The sequence below is a fragment of the Bacillus rossius genome, chromosome 8, assembly GCF_032445375.1.
Source record: "Bacillus rossius redtenbacheri isolate Brsri chromosome 8, Brsri_v3, whole genome shotgun sequence".
Classification (NCBI taxonomy): Eukaryota; Metazoa; Arthropoda; class Insecta; order Phasmatodea; family Bacillidae; genus Bacillus; species Bacillus rossius.
Window position 1 is genome coordinate 47,960,282 of NC_086336.1, and position 27,981 is coordinate 47,988,262.

Consider the following 27,981-nt stretch of genomic DNA (forward strand, 5'->3'; position numbering starts at 1 on the left):
CACATCTCTGGCGAGTGCTGAAAGACTCGCTCACGGTTTTGTTTTTGTCCAATGCCGAGTTTACACATTTTGACGTGACAACGTCTAATAAATCGATGAACGCCGGCTGCACGCACGAAAAAGTGTCCCACTACGGATGTCCCACTACGGATGTGTTCTGTTTGCTCATTGTACGCATGCGTGGCATCTCTCTTCGTGCTCATTGTAGGGCCTACGCATGCGTGGCATCTCTCTTCCACTCGATTGGAACAACCATCGATTTGACTTTTCAATCATATTTTCGTCGTTTGAATTATTAATATTATGTAATTTAACGATCGTCCACCGATTTTCAGCACAATCTGTACGGTTATTTAAAAGTAATGTTGAAAATTCAAATACATTTTGAACCCACAATGGTGTTTTACAGTTACACATAATAATTCAAATTACACCCGGGATCTTTTGCACAATGTTTTAAAAAATATTGTAACAAATTATAAATAAGTTTGGTGTATTTGGGATGCGTATTTGTTATAAAATCGTGTTAATATTATTCCCCTACCGTGAACAAAATTTTTATAAACATATATATAACATCTGAAACTTAATTATATTAGTATGGCCTCGTGGGCGTGTGGTTAGCATACCTAACTCTTAATCTAAAAGTTGTCGGTACGAACCAAGGCTGCTGCGAAAAAAAAATTTTTGTACTTGTAAAAATAAATACGGCGCACGCAACATTTCAAAAGTAATAAATATATTTGAATTAATGAATGCAAATAAAAGTTAATTTATTAATTCAATTGCACATTTCATTCCACTCCTTTCTATCCATAAAAAATAGTGATAATTCAATAAAAATGATTCAATTTTATTCATAAAAGTATGCAGAGGTAGATTTTATCATGCAAAAGATAGAAAAATTTTAAAAAAAATATTCCTCAAAGAATATAATATTTTTAATGCCTAAATGGTTTGGTTGCAAAAACCTATTACGGCTAAGTCTCAGGCCGAATATGATATTTACTTTTCTTCTGGATTAATCATTTCATCAATGTTTTGTTATGACGTTGTCACGTTAAACTATCGTCCGTAAACCGACTTTACAGACAACCAATTTTTTTTGGGATCCTCTAGGTGCCTGGAGGCGGAACAGATGTTTTTTTTTTCGGTGTAAGTTGGTTTTATAGAAGGATCCACACCGTTCTCTAGCTAGCTTCTTTCTTTCTGACCAGTCGTTGCTTAAGTTTTAAGCTGGGTTTTCCTAAGACGCTATGAAAGCGTTATCTATTATTCTCCTAACGAAAAAAAACTGTCATAATAAGTATACTGTATTCAATACATCAACTTTTATCTGATCGGCGAGACATCTTACGCCTCACACCTGCACTTCTGCCAGACAGGTAAACGATCTCTTTTGTGCGCGGATCTAATCTCCTTAGCGTCGCGCCGACGCGTATAAATGTCCTGCGCGCCTCCGTTGTTGCCGCACTTTGTCGAACATGAAAGCCATCGTGATCTTGGTGCTGGCAGCGACCCTGGTGACCAGCCAGGTAAGCTCGCGGGTCCGGCGCTGAAAGCAATGGCGGACGCAGGAACTTCGTTTTTTTTTTTGTTTTTTTTTAGAGGGGATTTGAAAGTAGGTATAATTTATGTTTTCAAGTGATATCAAAAAATTAACTTGTAGTTTAAAAAAAAACTAAACAAAAGCCGCTTTTATCGTTCAATAAGCTTTAAATACTTCTATAAGTTTAAGTTCCGCTAATGTTTTTATTTGTCTCGCTATTAGAGATATAATTTACGCTTGTTACGTTTGAAACATATCTTATGCGAAAAATTTCAAGTAGTATTATATGCAAACACGAGAAAACACGATCCGAAGCTAATGGATGTAGGGACGCATCAGTGGACGCGAGTGTCGCATCCCTAGACGCATGTAGTAATGCATCTGCATCCCACGTGAGGATTCGGAAGCAACGCAAAGATGGCCGCGTCCACTACGATGCACTATTAGTGGATCCCTTAGCCGAGGGATCCATTAGGCCTGTACCCACTGACTGGTTTGGGCACACGTTGGTGCAGTCCAGCATAGTACCAGGAAGTAACGTGAATCTGAAAAGTCTCTACATAGGTTTACAAAGTAGCAGTCACGAGGAGCGAACGCAGATCTTCATCTCGGGGATGGGGGATAGAAGACAGGACTCCTTTGCCCGCTTTTTGCTTCGGACTTCCCCCCGCCTGCGCCCCTGGCAGTCATCAAACTCCAGTGCCGGCAACACAATTATCCATGTACTGAAAATTTCAAACCATTTCTCATAAAATTTCTGAGTGTTTCAGGAACGGTCACATGGTACATTTAATCCAGCCTATTGCTTCACCTATGATAACTATCTGAAATAGAGTTTTTTTTTCTTTCAGTCATGTATTTTTCTCAGTGAATTTCAGCACGACACCCCCAAACCTAATTATTTGAAATGCTATAAATATTTGTTAAAGAATATTACCCATTAGTATATTTTCTTAAATAGTGAGAATTCATATTCGTGCTTTGGCCGTATGTTGCGGCAAATTGCCATATATCAGCTTGATGAGCAAGATTTAAAAATTAATAATTATGTAGTTTTTAATCGAATTTACCACGTCAATCTTCACAAAAAATTCAGTCTTATTGACAGACTACACACTGCGAAATATTTCGCTTTTGAGTTAGTTTTGTACCGTAATCGATGATGTGTGATGATCCCAGGGTCTGGATTTAGCCCCAAGCAATAGACATGAATAGATTACCACGAGTAACCACTATAGACTGGACATGTTTATTTCTGGTGGTCTGCAATTACTTTCCAAAGTACAGCGAAAGAGCTTAAACACTGAACGCTTAGTACCACTGCCATGCACTGTATTTTTTATATAAATGGAACAGAAATACTCATGTAAAACTGAAGATATTTATACATTTGTACATTTACAAGAAAACAACTGTATCACTACAAAAGAGTGTTCGCAGTAATACTGGGTTCGGATTCTTACCAGGTCATTTATGCTTTGTGTTGCCCCAGTACTTCCAAAGGTTAAATTTATTTGTAAATCGTTCCCCGAATAGTTTTCCAGCATTAACTGCGCACACTTATAAGCATAATAAAACAAAATAAATCCTATTATTTTATAGTCGACTGATTTTTCCATGGTTAAAAAAAATATATTCTTGAATGAAACATCAATTAGAACGTATAATTATGCGGCAATTTTCGTTACAAATACTCAGTATTATCTCTAAAAACGTATTTCATGTATGCAAACACTTCCATTGCCATGTGTTGCACAAAGTTTCAATATATTTCTTGCGGCATTACAAACTATTTCTTGGCAACTAGTTTCCAAGTAAATCTTTTGTAAAAGTACAGAAACAAAAATGTCTGTATGCTGGATTAGCAATTTTTCCGAATCATCCAACGTCAATACAGTTATGACGGGAACAGCAAACTGGAAAATGTGGAATGTAACCAGCTACAAAACAGGAAATACTGCAATGAAAGCCGACAGTAACAATAAACTCTGAGCGAACCAGTGATACTATGTACCTGGTGGCCTAGATCATCAGCCGGTATACACCCGGAAAAAAAATTCTGAATGCGAGTGGCTCGATTGGTTCCGGTTTAAAGAATGTACCGAACCATATAATGCTGTATTAAAAAAATTACCGTTCACTGCATGAAGGTTGGAACCTTAGAAAGAATCAAACATGGACCTTAATTATTACCAGTCAGCCTCAGCCGTACTGACAATTGGGACAAAATGGTAGGACAACATTTTTTTTATGGTCGTCTTATTCCAACATGTCTGGAACTCAACGTGTTTGATAGTGTGGTAATCGGTCAAACTTTAACTTGTTAGGATCCAGGTTTTATTTCCGTCGGCATTAAATATATTGGGGCAAAGACGTAGCCATGGGGGAGGTCTGTGGGTACGGACAACTCCCTTCCAGGATTTAAAAAAAAAAAAAAATCGCAACTACAGAATAAGAAAATTATAGCAACTTAACTACAAAAGGTTACAGAGAGATAATTTTGTAAGAATTATTGTAATCCTTACTAGACTACAATAAATAATTTCCTTCCCATTATATCCCGACATGTCTCATGCACAGAAGCGCCATAAATTTCGGTTTCCAAGCAGTCTTTATTGCAGGTTTGCGCACGTGTTAATGTAAGCATGTTTTTCATACAAACTTGACATGTGCCTTTCATGTTGTTAATAGCATTATTATGCATGTTTTTTATGACTTTTGTTAACAAAATTATAAAACAATATAATTAAGAACGAAGTACTAAGAACAACTAAATATGAAACAAACTACAAAATGTTCGGTTTTCTTCTATCAAGCGAAATCATCATGTTTAAACGCTGGAGTTATCAAAATTTAGAAATCCGTAATTAATTAGTGGGACAATGAATTATTTTTTTTTAAAAAAATAAGTCATAAAAACTTACTCATTAAAATTTTTACAAAGGGTTAATTGGCCCTGATAAGGAGAAGTGTCTCGCGTGTTTTTATTTTCATACCCACAAGAGGAAAACGTTAGTGGAGTCAGTGTGTGAGTTTTCAAATGACCGTACGTTAAATTCCCCCGTGAGCCAGCGCCCCTGCTTACTACGGCCTCGTCTGCATGATGGTTGACTTACAGGAGGAAAGAGACCTCAGCAACGTGTTCCGATGGGAGCTTCGTCATCCCAGCATCCCTGGACCGGTTCGTGAGACCGCCAATGCCTCAGGTCCCGGTTCTCGTGGTGAGTACCAGGTCACGCATGGCTCTTATGGTGATTACCATGTCACGGCCCTCATGGTGAGTACCATGTCACGGCCCTCATGGTGAGTACCATGTGACGGCCCTCATGGTGAGTACCATGTGACGGCCCTCATGGTGAGTACCATGTCACGGCCCTCATGGTGAGTACCGTGTCACGGCCCTCATGGTGAGTACCGTGTCACGGCCCTCATGGTGAGTACCATGCCACGGCCCTCATGGTGAGTACCATGTCACGGCCCTCATTGTGAGTGCCATGTCACGGCCCTCATGGTGAGTACCGTGTCACGGCCCTCATGGTGAGTTCCGTGTCACGGCCCTCATGGTGAGTACCATGTCACGGCCCTCATGGTGAGTGCCATGTCACGTCCCTCATGGTGAGTACCATGTCACGGCCCTCATGGTGAGTGCCATGTCACGTCCCTCATGGTGAGTACCATGTCACGGCCCTCGTGGTGAGTGCCATGTCACGGCCCTCATGGTGATTACCATGTCACGTCCCTCATGGTGAGTACCATGTCACGGCCTTCATGGTGAGTACCATGTCACGTCCCTCATGGTGAGTACCATGTCACGGCCCTCATGGTGAGTACCATGTCACGGCCCTCATGGTGAGTACCATGTCACGGCCCTCATGGTGAGTACCATGTCACGGTCCTCGTGATGAGTACTCAAAATACATACGCGTCAATAACAATTTCCGTTCAGCTACTGAGGCTGTTCCTAACGCACCCCACATCAAGGGGCGGATTCGGTATGACTTTTCAGGAGTGGCTGTCGCGCTAAGATACGATGCAGTTGTAGAAAGTGATACTAAATAAATAGTGACTGAAAAAAAATGTATCTTTTAGATATTTTCCTATTCTCTCCCCGTTCTTCAATTTCATGTCTAATTGAGAAACCCAGTGGTACTTTTCTTCGTGGATATTTTTGTGCGCTATATTTTGGCTAACTCACTCTCATCAAGAACTCCTGATTGGTCACTCAAGCCTCACGTGATCTTCCGTACGAAGCCTTTTCAAACACCACGTTTCTAAACCCTCCATGTCAATCCATTTCTTTGTCTTTTCATTTGCTCTCTTACAATATGGGCTATAAATTTGATCAAGATATTTCTCTAGAATTTTAAGTTGTCACAAAACTTTCCTCCGGATGTTTAATAAGAGTCATTTAATAGCGGTAAAAAGTCACGCGTTCACAGCTATGATCACTTAAGTGACATTTTAAAGCCCACAAATAAAGTTTAGTAAATATCTGATACACAAATTTCCAACTCAATCATTCTGTGAAGACGAAAAATACCATCAATACAGCCGGAAAGACGAATTTATATCGGAGCCTGGAACCAACAACGTACCCTAGCATTCGTAGTGTTGTTTGAAAAAAACTAAAATAAAGTTTTTCACAACTAAAAAAGCGTTAAAATTTTACAAAAATTTATCGACACAGAGTATATACGTATAAAATACAATGGAGGACTATGTCAATAAAGTGGCTGTCCGTTTGGAAGTTTAGGTCTTTTTGGTTAGAAAAACAAACCTTAGTTGTAAAACAGGTAATGCTATAATTTGTTTAAAAGCTTGAAAGTAACACGCTAGGATGAATCGTTCAAATGTTGCCATGAAGTGACATTTGTTAAACAAAGATGTTAACACATCATCGAAGCATTAACTTTTAAACTTCATTATAAGCAAGAAATGTTTTGCCCTACAAATAGGAATAGGGGTTGAGGGTACGTTTAAAATTTAACTTTATTTATTAACTTCGGAAAAAACACACACCCATAACCGTTTCCATGAGAGGGCAAGAGGTGGGTATCTGCAACTTTCGGTATTTGAGGGTGGGGGGGAATTAAACTAGGATCAAGGAACTTCAGTTAGAGAATATTCTTAAATAATCCTCAATAAAAATTGATAAAACATTATTTCATTATATAATTTTCTTCCTTTTGCTATTGTTTATTATTGTATGGCACAATGTAGCCCCCTCCCCTATGAAAGAGTTTAATGACAAACGTTCCCCCCTTCCTTTTCTGTCGAACTCCCACAATTTCCTCACCTTCTTCCTTCTATTTTGAGTAAGGTACGCCCTTGTACACTACAACTCAATACCTTACCTCCTTGTAAAATGCGTTATTTTTAGATATCACTATACACAAACAGCAAGTAGAAGAGGTCTGTGATGATAAATGTACAGGAATATCCTCTAATATTAAGGAAGATTAAGCCCTGCCATCTAGTGTTTTTCTATGTTTATGCTATATTACTAATTTTGAAAATTTTATCCTAATTTTTGAAATGTCAAGGCATAAATCATCTCCATCGGGTTTATATACATTCTTGAAATCACATATTTACTAACATGCTCTAGTCTGTAAGCGCAGCGAGGAAATAACTATATTATTTCACGCGGGTGACTACAACTGCCATGATAATCACACCTGTTCACAAGTGTTGACTTCAACAAGTAGCCAAAGTAAATTTCTAGGCTAAGTCAACCCAAAAAAAAATCAAATAGCACGGAAGCTTTATTGCAAGCGGTATCAAAATATTTTAAACTAGCTGCACCGGCCAAGTTTAGCTATGGCTCAGCCTGGTTAAATAGAAAAGAAAGAAAAGAGAAAGCACACAACATTTTTTTTTTTTAATTTGTGTGCATCTCTCTCTATCTCTCTATATATGTCCTTCTATAAATCTCACTATATTTCTCTTTATATATAAAACTATATCTCTATCTCTTTATATTTCTATCTATACTGATCTATATAACTATCCATATCTCTCCATATCATTCTATCACTATACCTCCATATGTATCTATATCCATGTTTCAATATAAATCTCAATTTATCTTCCCATCTATATCTCTTTACATCTATCTCTCGCTATATAATTTTATCCCTCGCTCTATCTGTATATCTCCCTATATCTATCTCTCTATGTCTATATTTTTTCATATCTCTATCTTAAACTTTACAAATAAGAAGACAAACATACAAACATTCATTTATATATATTTTTACCTAAATATCTGTCACAGGTGTGACATAGGTATATAAAAACACTCGCGTATAGATACAAGTGAAGAACTTTCGAAGATTTAAGATTTTTTTACGAAGGGACACATACATTTCTTTATTGGTGTGAATCAGGGGCACAACAACTAAATTTCCAAAAGGAGAGGGGGGGAAATATACCTTTTTATAAAGAATCATCGATCCCCCCCCCCTATTGAAGCGGAGGGGGGGGGGGTCCTCTCCCGGGAAAATTTGTATTTCAAGGTGGAAAATGGTGCTATTTAAGCTGTTTTACTATCTAAAAATTGATTACACAGCACTTTCTTTGCCCCCGTTTGCCCCCACTTCAAGGTTTCAGAAGGGGGGGGGGGGGCAAAATACCCTCCCCCCCCCCCCTTGTGGTTGCGCCCCTGGTGTAAATGGACAAGATGGCGGTGCGTCTCGTGTGTCCGCAGGCGGGCCGTGGACGGCGCGCATCGTGGGCGGGCAGGAGGCGCTCACGCACCAGTTCCCCTACCAGGCGGCGCTGCTGCTGCCCGTGCAAGGGGGCAGGTCCTTCTGCGGGGGGTCAGTCGTCGACAACCAGTGGATCCTCACCGCCGCGCACTGCGTCGACTCGTGAGTTCCCCGGTCCGCCTCTCTCCCCTTCTCTACCCACCCGCGCCTCTCGTCGTCTGTCGCGCCTGCACGACCAGCACGAGTTAGTTCTATCTTCCTCGTGAGCGAATCCCCGGGAATATTGGGCTTTCAGAACCCCCCAACGTTCACATTCAAGAGGATTTAAGCGATGATTTTGGCTTGAGAAAAGAAAAACTAAACATTTTATACTTTGGGTTTTTTTTTATTTAATTTTTTTTTTTATGTTTTGTTCTCAAATCAATTATTTGAATAATTCCTTCAGAACAAGTCATAATTACGTCATTTTTATTTTTATTTTATTAAATATATGAAACACGCATGTCAATTTTTCTTACAAAACACTTGTGCAAACCGGAATTAAAATAGAAAGTAATTGAAAACACAATTCCGGCCGCTTGTGTGTGTGTGTGTGTCAGTGAGAGAGAGAGTGTGAGGGGGGGGGGGGGGCATTCCTGGCTATAATGGGGAGGATATACTTTTTTATAGCCAACAAAGAATAAAAAAAATTCCCTCCCAAAATAATACCTCTGTAAACTTATGTACCTAGAGTGCTATAATTGTGTTATCCTGCTTAGTTTTTTTTTTTTTCGTTTACATCGTGGAAAAAAGGGGGTGGCCCCACGGACCTCCCCCCTCCTGGCTACGTCACTGGCCACGTCCTTAAGTTTGCAGTGTTCAGTGCGCTGGACGTTCACTCTCTCTCTTTCCAACACGCAATTCCAGCCACTAGCGCTGTCCTTGTTCCGGTGTGCACTGTTGCCACATATAGGACATAGAGCACAAAAGTTATAGACACCACTTACTTTCAGGAAAAAAAATTACGTTTCTGTAAGTTCAGGAAACCCTTTCGAGAGAAAAAAAATTTTAATTTTGTGTAAAGTAAATTTTAAATGAGAAATTGATAAACAATGGTCATTCTTATTGTATTTAATTAAAAGCATGATCTAATTTTTTTACTTGTAAGGAGACAGAACCGAAAGTTTCCATCTTGGTTTCAAAATGTCTTTGTTAACAGTGTTAACAGTGTGTTTTTTTACTACTGTTAATATCAACATTTTGGTTTTGTTCAAGCATTACATTTGATTTAATGTGATGCTTGATTTTAATAGTTGCAGGCCGCTGCAAATAGTTTCTGGTGAGAAATGTTGGGTGCTTAGTATTGGATTGGACACTATGTTATATTTTTCAAACATCGAAGTTTAAAACCAACTTAAAACTTTATATAATTTACGATGGCGTACAGAATAAACGTTTTAGTGCAAATAGGCCATGTTTAACTTAAAGCAGCTAATCTACGCGTATGTTGACGAGTAGTATCACTCCGGCAACTCATACGTTAGGTAAATAATGTTTGTCCTTTTTTTGTAACTTTTATATTTACTAATGATTTGTTAATTTAGGTTGTGTTTGCAAAGTAACTTTGGCCGTAGCTTCTGTCAAAGCTTATCTTGCAAGAAGCTTCTTTAAATGATTCATGCAATGGAGAATTTTTATTTTGATGCAGTTTTTTTACACGCGCCATTGCAGTTTTGCACTGTGTGTCGTGGAAAAATTCCGAAAATCAAAAAAGAAAATCAAAATATTAAGGTAAAAAAAATTCGACAGACAATAAGACAGAATCAGTTTGTATGATATCAGCTGATTCAGTCTTGTTTTCTGTGAATTATTTTTATCTTCATATTTTTTTTTTTTTCATTTTCGGAATTTTTTTTCCATGACAAACAGTGCAAGACTGCAACGGCGTATGTCCAAAAAAAATTGGTTGTCTGTAAAGTCGGTTTACGGACGATAGTTTAACGTGACAACGTCATAACAAAACATTGATGAAATTATTGCATACTTTATGAATAAACTTGAAAAATTTTTATTTTAATAATAAAAGAATAAATACTTGAAATTATACTATTAATCAGATATTTAAAATGCAAGAATAATTAACCTTTATTGCCGAAACTGTTGTTTTAATAAGCAATGAAAACCACTTTAACTTTTCACTTCACTTTATAAACAGTCGAGTGGAAGAGAGATAGATGCGGAGCAAGCGTACAATGAGCGTAACGGGACACAGCGTAACGGAACAATGTGCGTAACGGGACACTTTTTTCCTTGCGTTCAGCCGGCGTTCATCGATTTATTAGACGTTGTCACGTCAAAAAAATAATAACTGCGTTGAATCGCGCGTGCCTGCTTCGCCGCGTGAGACGGTGCTGCAGAGCGAAGCGAGTGAAAAGTGTTATCGCAGGTTGGTGGGGCCCGCTGAGGTTATCCTCGGAGCCCACGACATCCGCAAGGTGGAGGCCTCGCAGACGGTGCTGCACTCCAGCGAGGTCTTCGTGCACCCGGAGTGGAACCGGCTGCTGCTGAGGAACGACATCGCGCTCATCAAGCTGCCGTGGAGGGTGGCGTACAACGGTGAGCTGTCGACCTTCCCGTCACTGCCGTCCGCGGAGGTCTCCAGGACATGAATATAAATGTGTATAGTAGGGCCGCAACGTCTTGGCGGATCGACTCCCTAGAGCTCAGCGACCTTGTAATCGACACGTCCCGCCTTGCCTGCTCCGCAGTTAGCAACGGCCTGGAAGTCTTCATGCCGTTCCGAAAACATTGGTCGAGAACAATCTCACATATGGTGCAACACAGCGCAGATCTGAATGACACAAAGGTGCGATAATGCTTTACGGTAATTTATTATGTAAAGGTAGTGCACCATTTGCTCGACAGGGCAGCTTAGTTAAACATAGTTAAACATAGCTATTCAATTCTTTAAAGTTAAGAACTAAATTTGTAATTGTGGGATGCTGTAGGAAACACAATTAATTAAGACTTGCATGTAACTCCCTCGCTGATGCTTTCTTTTCCACTTGGTTTGGCTGAAATGTGAAGACGATCGACATGACACTTTCACGCACTTCAAGAACCTTACCACTTTTATACACACGGGTTGGTAATTTTTCCATAAAAGCACTCTGAAATAACCATTTTAGTCATTTCGAGGGGGCCAAAAAACATATTTATAACAAACCATCCTCGCGTATTTTATAGTCTCCTGTTGTTGTGCTTGCTTTATAAACAAGAGAGGCTCCGGGAAGGAAGCTCTGCCTAGAACCAACGCTTACAACTATCAGTCTGTGCGCTGTATTTCCTGTTGCCATTACACATTCAACGTCACCTTTATTTTGCCAACATTTCTGAAAGGTTAAATTAGTGTCAACCCAGGATTCATCCATGTCAAATATCTTCTTCCCAGCCTCCCTGCACTGTTTCATCTGAGTTAGGTACCGTGATCGCCAAGCAACCACGTCAGATCTTTCAAGAAGAAGCATTCGCTTATTTTGGCTTCTTCTCCACACAAAACCCATTTCTTTGAGTATTTTACGCAGCGATGTCTTTCCCCAACTCCACCCGATTTTTTTCTTTCAAAACTGGCAGTAGTTTCCTTGTTGTGGGAACCACTTTTTTTACTGCATAAAATTCGTAGCTAGTGTCTCTGATCACTCTTCTATCAAAGTCATCAACTGACAACAAATGTTTCCCAGTTTTTTTTGGCTTGAAATTAATCATTAAACATGAGAGGCTGTTTCACGGTCAAATAAAGGAGTGTTATATATATATATGTAAATATAAACATATAAATTGTAAATAAATAATGTATTAATATAATATACATTAATATATAATAAAATCATATATATAATAAAATATATAATGCAATATATAATGTATATGTATGTATAATGTACCATGTAATGTAATACAATGTAATATATCATGTAATATTGTCGCGGGTTGAAATTTTGCAGGGTTGTTGAAATCAAATTTAGGGACTTTACTGACGGGACTCTGGGCTGGCTGCTCTGTTCACTCGTCAGCGCAAGTGGCGTGACCATGTAATTGGGGCACGGGGCCGGCGCGGCGCGCTGCGGGCTTGCAGAATTTTGTTTGTTTGTTTGGCCGCGCGCTGGCGCAGCCACGGGCCGCAGTTACTGGGGCGCGCTGTCGTAACAAGCCGCGCGGTGTGGCCTGCACATCGGGGTAGAGGGGGGGTAGTCTTCCCAGATGTTCTAGTTAGTTGTTTAGTAAATTTGACTTCAATAACGAGCTTTTGTTATGCTAGGCGCGGCAGGGCGCGCGAATTTAAGCGCAAGTGATTGGTGACTCGGGGCTCACTCAGGCGGAGGCTATGCGTCTCACCTGTGGTCACGAGTTGTTAGTTCGTTCGTGATGTAGGAATTCAGGCTCACTCAGGCGGAGGCTATGCGTCTCACCTGTGGTCACGAGTTGTTAGTTCGTTCGTGATGTAGGAATTCAGGCTCACTCAGGCGGAGGCTATGCGTCTCACCTGTGGTCACGAGTTGTTAGTTCGTTCGTGATGTAGGAATTCAAGCTTTCGGGCGGAAGCTATGGTCGACGCCAGAGGCCACGAGTCGTTTAATTTAAGTTAGGTCATAATGTAGTCGTCAAGCTTTCGGGCGGAGGCTATGGCCCTCGTCAGGGGTCACGCGTCATAGTTTTTAAAATGTAATGTTCGTTCGGGATTTCAAGGGCAGGAGAGGCCCCTACGTTATTTTTTTAAAGTAATCGATCAAGAAAGGCTTTTCGGAAAATGTGAGTATGGACTTATCTTTGTTTTAATTTTAAGTATTAATTATGATTTGAGGTATTCGGAAGGACTAGGGAAGTGTTTAGTGAAGTTCTCTCATTCTCTCTCTTGTAAGGTCGTTCAATCGTTAAGGAAGTAAAGAGATTATTGTTTTAAATTGTAATCCCGCTATTTAAATGTTCTTTAAAATGATGTTGAGTATTTGACTTTAAGAATAAAATAATTTTAATTAAGTATTATGTTATTTTGCAAAATCTCCTTAGTTCAGCTCTCACCAGACATCCTGTACGGGATGACGAACCTATGATCCTAGGTACAGTAAAGTATTTTATGAAGTTAAGACTAGTTGATGCCAAGCGAGTTGTTTCTATGTAAAGAGCTACGATTCTCGCCCCCCCCTCTGAAGGTGGATCGTGACAGAAATGGCGGTGGCACCGGCTAGGTGCACGTGACAGAAATGGTAGAGTTCGCCGGATAGGTTCTATTTCTGGAGAGAGAGAGAGGTAGATTTTTATGTTTATTATTAAGTTAGTTTCAGCTTCTGATAGCAGGTTATTAAGAGTTTACTTGAGGAGAGGATTACGGAATTTAATCTAAGTGGAGGAAGTCTTTGAGATTTTTTTTTTTGACGTAACAGATGATTATTTGAGTATACTTGTAAGGATAAAGTTTATAGTGATAAGTTGTTTTAAGTCGTTGAATTTATTGTAGATTTATATCGGGGATTATTACGTGAGGAGAATACGTTATAAGTTAAATGCTTATTAGAGATAATGCAAGTGGTTTAATTTAATTGAAATTAATTTTAAGATTGTAGGTTAAGAGAGTTAAAATTTAAAATAAAGTTTTTTTCGTAAATAGGAATTATTTTCAAGTGAAGTTTGTTTTGCTGTCGTGCGCGTAGGAGACGAGACGTACGAATTAAATCAGTCGAGGGAAGGATAAACGTTAGAAAGGGATTAAAGAGAAAACGAGAGTTTATGTAAAAGAGAGTTATAGAATTTATAGTGATGTTTTGTTTTAATTAGAAAAATGTTGAGAGTTGTTTCAGAACGACACGTCAGTGGACGTGGCAGAGTGAACACGTGACGGGGAGGTGCTGAGACCTAGCGGAGAACGGAGGAACCGCAAGCGAGGGTTGGCGCACCTGATGGAATTCGGTGACGTCACGGGCTCATACGGAGACGTGGACGGCCGTGACCTTGTTTTGATCAGCTGTACGGTAACTTAGCGATAAGAAAATAGACTATTGGTTAAATAAATTTAAATTTAAGTGTGTTTTAGGAGAAGAGGAACTTTCAGTATGTAAGTAATTTATTTTAAGAAGTGTATGATGTATAGGCTAGAAGTGTTTCGTTGTAAGTTGTTTATGTTTTTGTTAGTTAAATTCTACCTCGGTTTTAAAAATATTTTTTTGGGATTTGTAAACATTATTAAGGAGGTACACTATAAAATCGATAAGCATTGAGAAAACTGGGAAGGCTAGATTTTGTGTGTAGAGGGAATTTACTCCAAAAGAACAGAGAGACAAAATTAATGTTTTCATTAGGGCGAGGGACCCTAAGGTGAGGCGTTGTGTCCCTGGGAAGAAAGGGAATTGTAGCGCAGACCATAGGAGATGGGCTGACTACGGAATTAAGGGTCAGGAGAATCCTGAGAGTTGTGAGTAGTTTGGGGCAGGAGTTCCCCATGGTAGTACCGAAGTGGCTATCCTGTATGGGATAGGGTACCATTTCAATGAAGTTTGTTGGTGGGGTTAGAGCCCCCTGTGTAGTGGGCCTATAGCAGATAGGCACTACAGTGAAATTTTTGGTTATTTTGTGAGGTAAATTCCCTGGAGGTTAAGTAAGATTGGATTCAGTTAGGAAGGAGGGAAATGAGAAACATTGCTGTAGAGAGTTAGTGTACTTGCCTAATGTGAAATTGAATTTTACTAAATTAATTTATAAGAAAGTTTTGTTCGGTAAATAAATAATAATGGAAGATAGCTAGATAATTAATTAATTTTTTTTGAGTAAGGTGTTTTAAGTAATGAAATAAAATAATGTGAAGAAGTTTGAATAATTGGGGAGGAATTTCTTTAAGAGTTTAGATAATTGTTTTTGAATTTATTGAGATATTCAGCCAGTGGAGTTTGAGTATGAGAGATACAGTGAGATCTCAAGGAAATTGGTTGTTTATTAATTAGGACGAATGAGATTTTATGATTTAGAGTCAGTAAGCATAGTTAAATTTACGACATAATATTTGTTGACAGTTTACAGTTATTAAGGAGAAAACAGAGTAATCTATTTATTTTTATTTTAAGGGTTTGAAGATAAGATTATGAATTTTTTTTTTGAAAGTTTCTTGGGCATGTTTGAATAATTTTTATTTGGATTTTAAGAAATTACAGAGAAAATTTAATTGATTTACATTAGTTTGGAAGTATGGAGGTTTAGTGTTCGATTAGCCCTAACTTGATGGTCGGATCCCAAAAGAATGCCGTAAAACCGATAGCCAATTGAGAGGAATGCGGTAGGCGCTTGTGTAGAGAGGGGTTGTGGGAAAGCTCCTTGGGACTGATGACAGATCAGGGGCCCTAAATAGTGTGTGATGCTGTAAAACCAGTGCAGAGAAAGCCTGGTATGCTTAAATTTTTGGGCACAGGTTATGTAAACCTGGGGTTCCATGGGATTTAGTCATGTTAGCTGCTGTGAGACATTAAGATTTCCAGGCTCCATAGTAAATTCAATGTAAATTTTTGTTTTCTTAAAATAATAAATTTGTTTTTAATTTTTTTTAGATATTTGATTTGTAACAGTGAATACAGACCCCGAGGAATAAGAGTTATGCTGTGAGAGGAGAAGGTGGTAGGCCTAAAAGGGTACAGGCACCACAGAGGTTATGTGCATTGCATAATTTAAATATAAGGAAACTTGAGAATTTGAAATTTTGTTGTTGGTTTGTACACCCATAAGAAGAGTATAGGCAGAATTTTTATTGTTATGAGATGTCTAATTTAATTGAAAAGAAGAAAGTTTAAAGATGCAAGGTAACATTATTATTGTAATAATTGAAAGAGATTAAGAGGTAGAGAGAAATAGGCAGTTTTTGTTTGTAAGTACTAAAGTTTACATATAGAAATTTAGTAACTAAGAATGAATAATAAGTTAAGTCTAGTGTAAAAGTTTTTTTTAAGTTTGTTAAGTTAAGAGTCACAAGTAAATTTTTTTTTAGAGAGAATATCTTTGATAGGAAGTATTAGAAACTTATGGTAATTTTAGGGTAACATAAATAATGTAGGTAATGAATAATAAATAGATGGTAGGTCTTAAGTTAGGATTAACATTTGAAGCAGAATTTAATTAAGAAGAAGGAAAATAAATAGGCCTAATGAAAAGAACAAAAAAGGATTTTATGGTAAAGCATTTTTTTTAAGTAATAAACAATGAATAATAATGTTGTTTCAGGGTAATGTGTACTAATAATACAATTTTTTTTAGGACCAAAGAACAGGAATTATGTAATTTAAATTAACATGTATTTTTGAAACTGTTACAGATTCCTTAAGATGAGCTGAGCAGCAGTCCAGTTTACAAGATGACAAGAGTTCGAGAGACAAGATACAAGATCACTGAAACAAGAGCCAAGACTGAAGATTCAAGAGAAGAGAAAGCTGGCAGCCATGGACTTACAAGTGGAGATTAATAAGGTCATGTAAAGTTTTATTTTTTTTTATGGAAGACAGTAACTGGAGTTTTTTTTTGTTATAAACATTATTTACAGAACTTTTTAGGTTATAGTAATGTAATGGAACTAGTGAGTTGTGGTAGCTGTCAAAAAGAACTAATACCTTAAGTTTAATTTTTAAAGTTAATTTTCTTAATTTACAGAGGGATTAGTAGTTTTTTTTAAACCTTATTTAGGTTGGAATTTAAATACAATAGCTTATTATAAATGTGTACGAACAGTTCAAGTTCACAGTACTGATAGGTAGGTCAGATGATCTTATTGATTTTGATGATTTGTTGTTTTGAGTTGATTTTTAAGTGTTGTGAATTAGACAATGAAATAGTTCTGAAAACTTAAATTATTTCAAGCTAAGAAATAGTAAAGTTAATTGTAACTCAAAGGACACCAGAATTTAATTTTTTTTTGAATTAGTAATGTTTGAAAATTTTATACTTTACAAGAAAGGTTATAAACAAACAGATCGGATGGAACAAGGATGCAGTAAATCACAATTTCATTTAGAATTATTGATTAGCTTTTGAGGTTATGAAGTAAAAGTAATTATAGTTTAAAAGTTTGAATAAAAAAAAATGTTTTTTTTTATTTGTTTGAAATAGAAAGTTTAAAAGTTAATTAGTCATGATCTAGGTGGGTGATGGGGTGGGAATTGGCCACTCTTTTTCCCTATAACCTCCCTAACATGGCCTTCTATTACAACTAACAGAAATAAAGAAGAAGAAAAATGAAGAATTATTAGTTAGAATGTTTCTTTCATGAAGATACCTGATGAACTTTTACTGTTTGGAAGAATAGAAGCAAGGTTAGTCAGATATTTTTACTCAGAAGAAGAAGAAGATAAAGCAGTTTTATGACTCGACAAGCCAGAGATTGGTGTTTCCCCTCTGCGCTTCTATTGACTACGTTGTTTACTCTCATGGGATAGCTGGTTCGGCACCATGGAGAGAGATTGGTGGGCATTGTGGTTGCCCCCAGAAGAAAAGAAGAGTAGAAGAGGTTATGGGTGGGTCATGTGAACTGACCTTCAACCCAGTTACTTCGTGGGGACTATTTGCTGTATAGAGAAGATCAAGACTCAAGAGGTAGGGAAAATCATTGGAGGTCATGTTTCCCTTCCTTAAGTTTTTCCTATCAAATTATTTGCCTGATTAGATTATGCTAAGGGTGGGATACTTTATGTTAGCAGTTGAATTAATTAATTTTATTTTTTTGTGTGTTTGCATCCTTGCCCATCGATTGCAGTTTAGTAGTTAGTTTTGTATTTGTCAGGCGTGATGGTAATGCCTGTTGATGATGTTTCAGAATTGTAATCTGTTCGTGATGAGGATGGCACAACTCCGAAGCAGATGTGGGGAGAAGTTGTGAGCTGCCCTGGAAGCCAGTCCAGTAGCTGTTGGAGTTGAGTGGTGTTTGCTGATGGCCAGCCCAGGGAGCTACTCTTCTCGACAACACTGACTTCGAGGAGTTGCACCAACCTTCACGAGATAAGAGTTTAATTAATTGAAACACTGTAAGGACACTTAATTTTTTTTTGAAGAACGAAAGAAGTATGGTAATAAACGGAAACTGAAAAAAAATAATAATAATTATCAAGAATTTGCACATTGTTTAACGAATACTGAGAAACTAAGAACAGTAATTTAATTTGTAAAGAGAGCTTCACTAACAGAACAATTTTTTTAGAATTGAGAACTCGAGCCTCTGAAGGTTCCTGTGAGAACAAACCAGATAAAAGTTTTACATTTAATTTTATGAATACTTGTTGTTTTAAAATAAATCTTATGCAGAATCTAGATGTATGTTCAGACAGCAAGGAACTAAGAAAATTATTATTTTTGTGAAATGAGGAATTTATAGTTATGGTTTAATGGAAAAAGACAATTTGTAATTTTGAGGTAGCTCGATGGGGCTCGAGCTCTGTGAGGGGAGGGTTATGTCGCGGGTTGAAATTTTGCAGGGTTGTTGAAATCAAATTTAGGGACTTTACTGACGGGACTCTGGGCTGGCTGCTCTGTTCACTCGTCAGCGCAAGTGGCGTGACCATGTAATTGGGGCACGGGGCCGGCGCGGCGCGCTGCGGGCTTGCAGAATTTTGTTTGTTTGTTTGGCCGCGCGCTGGCGCAGCCACGGGCCGCAGTTACTGGGGCGCGCTGTCGTAACAAGCCGCGCGGTGTGGCCTGCACATCGGGGTAGAGGGGGGGTAGTCTTCCCAGATGTTCTAGTTAGTTGTTTAGTAAATTTGACTTCAATAACGAGCTTTTGTTATGCTAGGCGCGGCAGGGCGCGCGAATTTAAGCGCAAGTGATTGGTGACTCGGGGCTCACTCAGGCGGAGGCTATGCGTCTCACCTGTGGTCACGAGTTGTTAGTTCGTTCGTGATGTAGGAATTCAGGCTCACTCAGGCGGAGGCTATGCGTCTCACCTGTGGTCACGAGTTGTTAGTTCGTTCGTGATGTAGGAATTCAGGCTCACTCAGGCGGAGGCTATGCGTCTCACCTGTGGTCACGAGTTGTTAGTTCGTTCGTGATGTAGGAATTCAAGCTTTCGGGCGGAAGCTATGGTCGACGCCAGAGGCCACGAGTCGTTTAATTTAAGTTAGGTCATAATGTAGTCGTCAAGCTTTCGGGCGGAGGCTATGGCCCTCGTCAGGGGTCACGCGTCATAGTTTTTAAAATGTAATGTTCGTTCGGGATTTCAAGGGCAGGAGAGGCCCCTACGTTATTTTTTTAAAGTAATCGATCAAGAAAGGCTTTTCGGAAAATGTGAGTATGGACTTATCTTTGTTTTAATTTTAAGTATTAATTATGATTTGAGGTATTCGGAAGGACTAGGGAAGTGTTTAGTGAAGTTCTCTCATTCTCTCTCTTGTAAGGTCGTTCAATCGTTAAGGAAGTAAAGAGATTATTGTTTTAAATTGTAATCCCGCTATTTAAATGTTCTTTAAAATGATGTTGAGTATTTGACTTTAAGAATAAAATAATTTTAATTAAGTATTATGTTATTTTGCAAAATCTCCTTAGTTCAGCTCTCACCAGACATCCTGTACGGGATGACGAACCTATGATCCTAGGTACAGTAAAGTATTTTATGAAGTTAAGACTAGTTGATGCCAAGCGAGTTGTTTCTATGTAAAGAGCTACGATTCTCGCCCCCCCCTCTGAAGGTGGATCGTGACAGAAATGGCGGTGGCACCGGCTAGGTGCACGTGACAATATAATGCAATATAATGTGTAGCAATATCGGCTACACTTGTAGCAAACAAATATTCTAACAAGCGGTGCAGAAAGTTTGGAAAATTGCCAAATGCAAAACAAACAAACCGCGGGTGAAATTACGGGGAATGCGTTGAAAAACTTATAATGTTGTTGTTTGTTTTTTATTTGGGGTCTCTCTGTTGTGTTTTCGGATGCGCGAAACTGATCTTTGGCTTATACCTGTATATCGCGCAGCTCTTTCGGTTGCTTTTGCAAGAGTTACTAGCAGACATTTGTTGGCAGCTTCTTCATCACAACACTGGATTACACTACTTATAATTCCCCTCTCCCCACTATGTATTACTTTATTGTATCTTGAATGTCCTGCGTCGGGCTCCATTATTCACTTCAGACTGAGAGCGTGGCGCCTGATGTTTTTGCTATGAAACGCATAGCTGCTGATGTACGCGCGCAGCTGCTTCCCCTCTCATTTACTCTTCCCCGCTTCCCCGCAAAACGACACGCCAAGACGTCGCGGCCCTACAGTACATCGTATTTCAAATGTTAAAAATCTGACGTTGTTACGTTTGGCCATCTTTCTCGAGTATGCCCTACCTAAAAATTATATTTATTTAGTCCTAATCATCAACTTATACCTTGACTTTGCTAATGTTAGGAAATTTATTCAACATTGTTCATAAGTTAAAAAAATTAAAATACAGGTGAACATATTGACATGTTCAAATAATCGATTTTGAATAGTAAGAAGAAAGATAAAAAATGGAAATGTTCACTGCAAAAGTTAAAACTTAACTGTTTTTTTTTTAATACACTAAAAATTCTGCAATCAGTTATTGCAAATGCACAAAATTATTTCAGTTAAAGTCATTTCTTGTTCTTTGCTCTTTTACTCTTTTCTGCCACAGATTTTGCACTTATTCCCTACCTCCGCGTGATTCGTCCGTATACACATATCTATTGATTTCGTGAACGTCACAGGATTCACATCCCGAAGGGTATTTAAAAAATTGGTTGTCTGTAAAGTCGGTTTACGGACGATAGTTTAACGTGACAACGTAATAACAAAACATTGATGAAATGATTGATCTAGAAGAAAAGGAAATATCATATTCGGCCTGAGACTGAGCCGTAATAGGTTTTTGTAACCAAACTATTTAGGCATTAAAAATATTATATTCTTTGAGGAAGAAATTTTTTTTAATTTTTCTATCTTTTTTATGATAAAATCTACTTCTGCATACTGTTATGAATAAAATTGAATCATTTTTATTGAATTATCACTATTTTGTATGGATACAAAGGAGTGAAATGAAATGTACAATTTAATAAAATTACTTTTATTTGCATTCATTAATTCAAAAATATTTATTACTTTTGAATTGTTGCGTGCGCCGTATTTATTTTTACAAGTACAAAAAAGTTTTATGCAGCTGCCGGAATTCGAACCGACATCTTTATATAGGAAGTTAGCGTAGCCACGAGGCCATAATTTTGAAAGTGATATTTTTATACCTTATATACAAATTTATAAAAATTTTGTTCACAGTAGGGGAATAATAGTATTTCGTTTTATAACATGATTTTATAACAAATACGCATCCCAAATACACCAAACGTATTTATAATGTGTTACAATATTTTTAAAACATTGTGCAAGAGATCCCGGGTGTAATTTGAATTATTATGTGTAACTGTAAAACACCATTGTTGGTTCAAAACGTATTTGAATATTCAACATTACTTTTAAATAACCGTACCGATTGTGCTGAAAATCGGTGGACGATCGTTAAATTACATAATATTAATAATTCAAACGACGAAAATATGACTGAAAAGTAAAATCTATGGTTGTTCCAATCGAGTGGAAGAAAGATGCCACGCATGCGTACAATGAGCAAACAGGACACATCCGTAGTGGGACATCCGTAGTGGGACACTTTTTCGTGCGTGCAGCCGGCGTTCATCGATTTATTAGACGTTATCACGTCAAAAAATATATTACTTTATAACAGTAAAAATATCATTTAATAGTTCATTTTATAACTAGCTGCAGTACACGGTTTTGCGAGTTAAAGCTAAATGGATAGCGCTATATGGCAGTTCGGTGGACATAGAGAAATGACACACAATCACTATATTGGTTGTATTTCTATGATCTATGATTTTCTGTTTACCCATGGCAATCGGTTGAACTGTTTAGTGACATCTAGTGGAGAGTTAAAAAAAAAGGGGGGGGGGGCTTACATAAAAACCTTCTCCATGAAAAAACACTGCGATGTGCTAACTTCCACGATGATCGGTCAAACGGTGTCGGAGTTTATCAATCTCATATATACCAACATCTATTTTTATATATAGATTTATACTTAGTCATAAAAATAAAGATAAATTTAAAATTACGTTAGAATCCTGGCATTACAACCCTTAGTTAACATTCAAATGTTGAGAAAGCTCAACGGTCATCATACTGTTAAGACATAGCAAGTTTTTACTATATATGTATATATATATATATATATATATATATATATTTGACGGCATGGAAAATAAAAGAAGTTCGTAATGAAATTTTTACTTTTTATTCTTAAATGTTTCATCAGCTTAGTAAGGTTAAATCTGATTTGTGGAAAGTATTTACAGACTGATTTCTGTCGTTTAAGCACAAACATAAATGCAAGCACATACTTAGTGTTATAATATGTGTTTTTTAAATATTTGCAGTTTTATATTTTATTTTTAAGAATCCTACGTTAAATTTCGTGTCGAATTTTAGTATTTTAAGTGTATTTGCAACCCTGGAACACATGAATTTGCTCGTTACCGAGGTTAGATGTTACATATCTCCGGCTCGCTCACATTTATTTGTGTGTGTTTTCACTCATGGTTTTTTTAATTATAATATAACTACGTTTAATTTTTTTTAAGGTTTTTCTTATACTAAACGAATCTTTATTATTTAAGGGTTTTTTAATGTAATTAAAGGTAATATTTCATGTCAGAACCACCATCCACTGAAAGCGTAAAATCGTGTGAAATTATACAAATAAAACATGGTATCGGGGATTTTAAATCAACTTAACTGTCCAAGAAATAACAACAGGTAGAACCAATTATTAGTATTTTGTATGTTTTATTTCTTTCTTTTTTTCAGCATACATTCAGCCAATCAGGTTGCCGTCTGTTGCCCAGCTGTCCAAGACCTTCGCTAACGTTCCGGCCACAGTGAGTGGATGGGGATTGGATTCCGACAGTAAGTGCTCAAGAGTTTATTCGTGTTTAATCTATAAATGGTATTGTGCGTCAGGCAAAGAGACAGACCAATGCACCTCAAACAGACGAAGAGTTATTTAGGGTTCCGGACAACTTAACTTCGTAATATCTTCACCAGATTTCAACTTCCTTTCTTGTTCTGTAATTTTTTAAACAGAGTAAACACTTACTAGGAAGATAATGAACGTGTGTACTGAGGAATTAATATGTTTTATTGGAGGAGGAGGGTTGTTGTTAGAAAAAACAAATCCGAGAAATAATTTTTTTGAAAAATAAAATCCCGTAAATTTACCAAAAAATTTTTTTGCAATAAAGACATACACAGATTCACTTCCAGGTCTCACTCGGGACTCGAACCCGGGCCGGGCCCCTTCGCGCCGAAGTCCTGCGTGCATCGACATGTGCCGCTGAGGTCGGCTAGCGGTCTTTAATATCCTTGGATAATTTGTAACCAGTTGCTTTCTCCAAATACTTCCTTAAAGAACCCTTTAGATGAAAGGATTCTTGAAAATCGCAACTTAAGATATGTCAATCCCCCCCTACTTTCTCCTTCTGACTAGTTGCAAGGATCCATGCAGAATCGCCGATGAAACCTTTCGTGAAAGGACTAGTCCTTCGCGTCCTTTCATGCATCCTTAAGGCTTTTTAAGCGCTCGCTGCGCTATCTTTCAGTAGAAATTAAACTGGGATGCTGTCATGAAACACATAAGATGGAATTTTGTAGGTTACGCTGTTCTAATTTGCGTGTTTCCAAGTTATGAAAGTTCTAAGCGGAGTGTTTTTTCTAAGTTGCGTATTTCTTAGTTGTGAACGTTCTAGATTATGGTGGTTCTGAGTTATGATTTTCTAAGTTTATGCATTTATAATTTGCGGCATTTCTGAGTTTAGGCATTTCTAAGTTGCGGCATTTCTAAGTTGTGTCATTTCTAAGTTGCGGCATTTCTAAGTTGCGGCATTTCTAAGTTGCGGCATTTCTAAGTTGCGGCATTTCTAAGTTGCGGCATTTATAATTTGTGGCATTTCTAAGTTGCGGCATTTCTAAGTTGTGTCATTTCTAAGTTGCGGCATTTCTAAGTTGCGGCATTTATAAGTTGCGGCATCTCTAAGTTGCGGCATTTCTAAGTTGTGTGTTTCTAACTGTAGTTTTTCTAAGTTAATAGCAGTTCTAAGTTGTGTGCGCGGATCCCGCAGCCGCCACGGCGGTGAGCCCCGTGCTGCGCTACATCAGCCAGCCCGTGCTCAGCAACGGAGTGTGCACGCTCAGCTACTTCGGCGTCATCACGGAGTCGCACATCTGCACGTCGGGCCAGGACGGCAAGAGCACCTGCTCGGTGAGTGCGGAGCCCCCCCCCCCCCCCCCCCACCCTGCCGTCATGTCGTCCGGGGCAGGTGTCCGCGCTGTGTCGTTCGGCTCGACCAGAGCGGTCGCCGGGTTCTACTCACTTGTGTCTAGCCGCCGACAACTGTGCCGCATCTTCGGCTAGCCTCGGGTATGCTCGGCACACCCGACACTCCTGACGAAAAAAAAGACTGGCAAAAAAAAAGACGGCGTGGAAGGATGGACAACTCATGATAACCAATGGTCAATTAGGTTAGGTTAGCTAAGTTATAAATACTTTTAAAACATTGTGGACAATTGATTTGGTTAGGATAGATACATTAAAGATTCTGTGAAATCACGTAAACGATTTCCTAGCGCTGGATAGCTACATATTAAAAAGTTATTTTGCTAATCCACATCTAAAATTAATTTTACAGAATTTTTTTAATGTAGCTATACTTACCTAATATAACCAACCATCCACAATGTTTTAAAGTATTTATAATGTAGCTAACCTACTGAATAATTCTTTAAATTACTTCTTGCTAATTTTAAGAATGACATCTTATAAGTTAAAGGCAGTTTATTTGAACACGGTAACTGAAAGTGTGAGCGCACAAAAAATTGTTGTGGTTGTTGAGTCGTTCGATTGATTTTTTTTTCTCCTAACCTAACTAAAACTAAGTGTATTTTGAAGGGGTCCGGGTTAGGGAGGGACCTAGGTGCGTCTCAGGCCGAAGCCTATACGCCTAGTCATGCTGGGATTAGCCATGCAGGGAGAGGGTCGCATGCATCATGTGCTAGGAGGGGATTGGCCAGCCATGGCAGCGATTGGCGCCATGACTAACTCCCCTCACTCTTATCTCTAGTCTAATCTACTAGTTAAGTTGGGCCCAGGTAAAACCTGCATAGAAACAGGGAAAACCCTGGGCACATTCATGCGGGATGCAAATTGGCATGCATTACGTGTAGGAATTTACAGGAGACAGAGGATGGTCTGGATGAAGTGTTGGACAGAGTAGAAAAGAGTCTACCATGCGGGGGTTGGGCACTTGGACTCGTGGTCCGCTTTGCTATTTGTCCAGTACTGGATTTAGGGACCAGGGACGCAAGCGCCCCTGGTGGTGAGTGATTGCACGTTGAGTCGTTCATGCACTGCCACACTCACGAGCAGCGGCGTGAATTCCCGAATTAAGCCGAAGATGCGGCAGAGTTGTCAGCGGCTAGACACAAGTGTTCTGCTCTCTCTCTCTCTCTCTCCCATTCTCAGCAGACCCAGTGGCGTAGTAAGCGGGTGGCAGGGTTGGCCCCCGCCAGGGGCGCCGGAGCAGGAGGGGGCGCCGCCGCGACGGTTTCGCGTTACCGAACAACCCCCCCACCCCACCCCCAACCCCCGCTCTTTTAATCCATTTTTAATTCTGGCCAGTGGAGCCAGTCACCTTAGCTACGTCACTGGGCAGACACCTACACTGTGCACTCCGCACTGTCTATATATATTTATATTTATATTTATATTTGTAAATGGAACAGAAATATTCACGTAAAATTACAAATATTTGTACATTTACACGAATATTTACTTGTGAATATTCTGCAATACCGACCGTCTCTCGCGAAGCGACGAGTGACTCTATTTTTATTTATAAACACTGAACAATGTCATTGCATCTATAATCTCCCTGATGAAATATTTTCCTCGTGAAAAATCTGCAAAACCTAAGAAAAACGAAAAAAAAAATTAAATCGGCCTTTAAAAACCACCTCCTTAGCGCAAAAAATAAATCGAACATTTCAAACAAGTTTGGAAATTTAATTTTTTTTGGTCTATTTTTTTGATCATTTGTTTCATTTCTCTATTTTGCATTTCCAGCTAATCTGGAAATTTTATAAATATGTCTAAGTGTTGAACTTCAGTCAAAGAAGTGGTAAAACCTATAAACTACTTATAATGTACAATACAGATATTCGTGGGGGTATTTTATATAGTTTATATTATTTCTTAATTCAGGTGTTATCTGGTAAACGATTAATCAGTTTTTCTGTAATTTGTTACTTGTTAGTAAGTAATTTTATGTTTGATTGCTAGGTATTACTTATAGTACGTTTATGTCACATGGTTCTGTGTAAGAAATATAAATGAATAAATCTTAGAGTATCCAGTATGAAATGGCTTGTAAATATCTAATGTTCGAACTATTTATTCATGAAAATCAGCAATTTACATAAGAGGCCAAACTGAAAAAAAAAAAAAATTGTGAGCAAGTCTTTCAGTACTTTCCTTATATGTATAACACCTGACCTCGGTAACGAACAAATTAAAGTGTTTTCATATTGCAAAATTCATTTATAATACGGAATTCGAACATGTAATTTAACTTATAATTCTTTGAAATAATGCCGAGCGTGATAAATATACCTCTGGACGCGAATCACACGTAGTTTCGCTGCCGGAGCTGCTGAGTCCACTATCAAATCATTCGATTTGCAGACCAAAATTTTAAACTATACAAAATGAAATGACTCCGATAAAAAGCGATAAAGACGTGAAAAAAAATACTAAGTCCCGGCATTGGACTTGATTTTCGACAAGGTATTTTATTAAAGTACTGCCAATCTTGTTGAAACTCATCAAACACGTAATTTAGGTTCACACCTCATGAATACACCAATACTCCCGCAGGCATCTGAACCCGCTAGGATGTTGACCTGGTTAAGAGAAGGATGGATCTTTCACATGCCTGACACTGTTACCAGTGTCCAACATGGGTTCCAAGAACCGGGGAAATAGATTCGCCATTTCCCATTCGCAGCATCAAACAGTTAGTACTGCAATGTTTCCCTTTGGTTTCGTGCACTTGGGGGTAAGCGCCATCCGCCACAGATTGGTTTGCGAACCCCTGGCAAATGCCGTGTGCCGAGAGCTGAGATGTCGATGCGTGTGGAGGGTGGAGAAGAGCCTTAATTCCCGGCGCAGGGCGACAGCGGCGGTCCCCTGACCATCCTCGACTCGGACGGCGCCAGGACCCAGATCGGCGTCGTGTCCTTCGGCCTGGCCCTGGGCTGCGAGATCGGCTGGCCCGCCGCCTACGCCCGGGTCACCAGCTACGTCGTCTGGATCACGGGCGTCACCGGCATCCCCCTCCGGATGGAGTGAGGACCTCCGCGATCTTCTCGGCCCGCCGTCCGGGCCTGTATGGGGAGAAGCGAATAAAACTGCAGCAACAATATTTGCCGTGTGTGTTTTTTTTTTTGTCCGGCTGTTGACAACCTCCTTTCCGCACCCCCTTTTACCCATCACCACACCCTGTCGGGTCAAATCCACGCTGGACATTGCTGGAAAGTGCCGGTCAATTAGTCGCCACATAATCTGTGTCGCGTAACTTGCCTCGAATTTGACAGTC

General features: G+C 38.7%; 1 protein-coding gene and 1 long non-coding RNA gene across 2 annotated transcripts; both read left to right on the top strand.

Moving 5' to 3' along the window:
- The first annotated feature begins 1,357 nt into the window (after positions 1 to 1,357).
- Positions 1,358 to 27,807, top strand: LOC134534869 (brachyurin-like). Its single transcript, XM_063373513.1, has 7 exons — positions 1,358 to 1,535; positions 4,668 to 4,770; positions 8,259 to 8,421; positions 10,685 to 10,854; positions 23,141 to 23,239; positions 24,451 to 24,590; positions 27,555 to 27,807. Exons 1-7 carry the CDS (start codon positions 1,485 to 1,487, stop codon positions 27,732 to 27,734), a joined length of 906 nt encoding a protein of 301 aa, XP_063229583.1. The 5' UTR covers positions 1,358 to 1,484; the 3' UTR covers positions 27,735 to 27,807.
- LOC134534872 (uncharacterized) lies at positions 12,796 to 18,858 on the top strand. Its single transcript, XR_010075547.1, has 2 exons — positions 12,796 to 14,347; positions 16,586 to 18,858. It is a non-coding gene; the product is annotated as an uncharacterized LOC134534872 (long non-coding RNA).
- Positions 27,808 to 27,981: the final 174 nt, after the last annotated feature.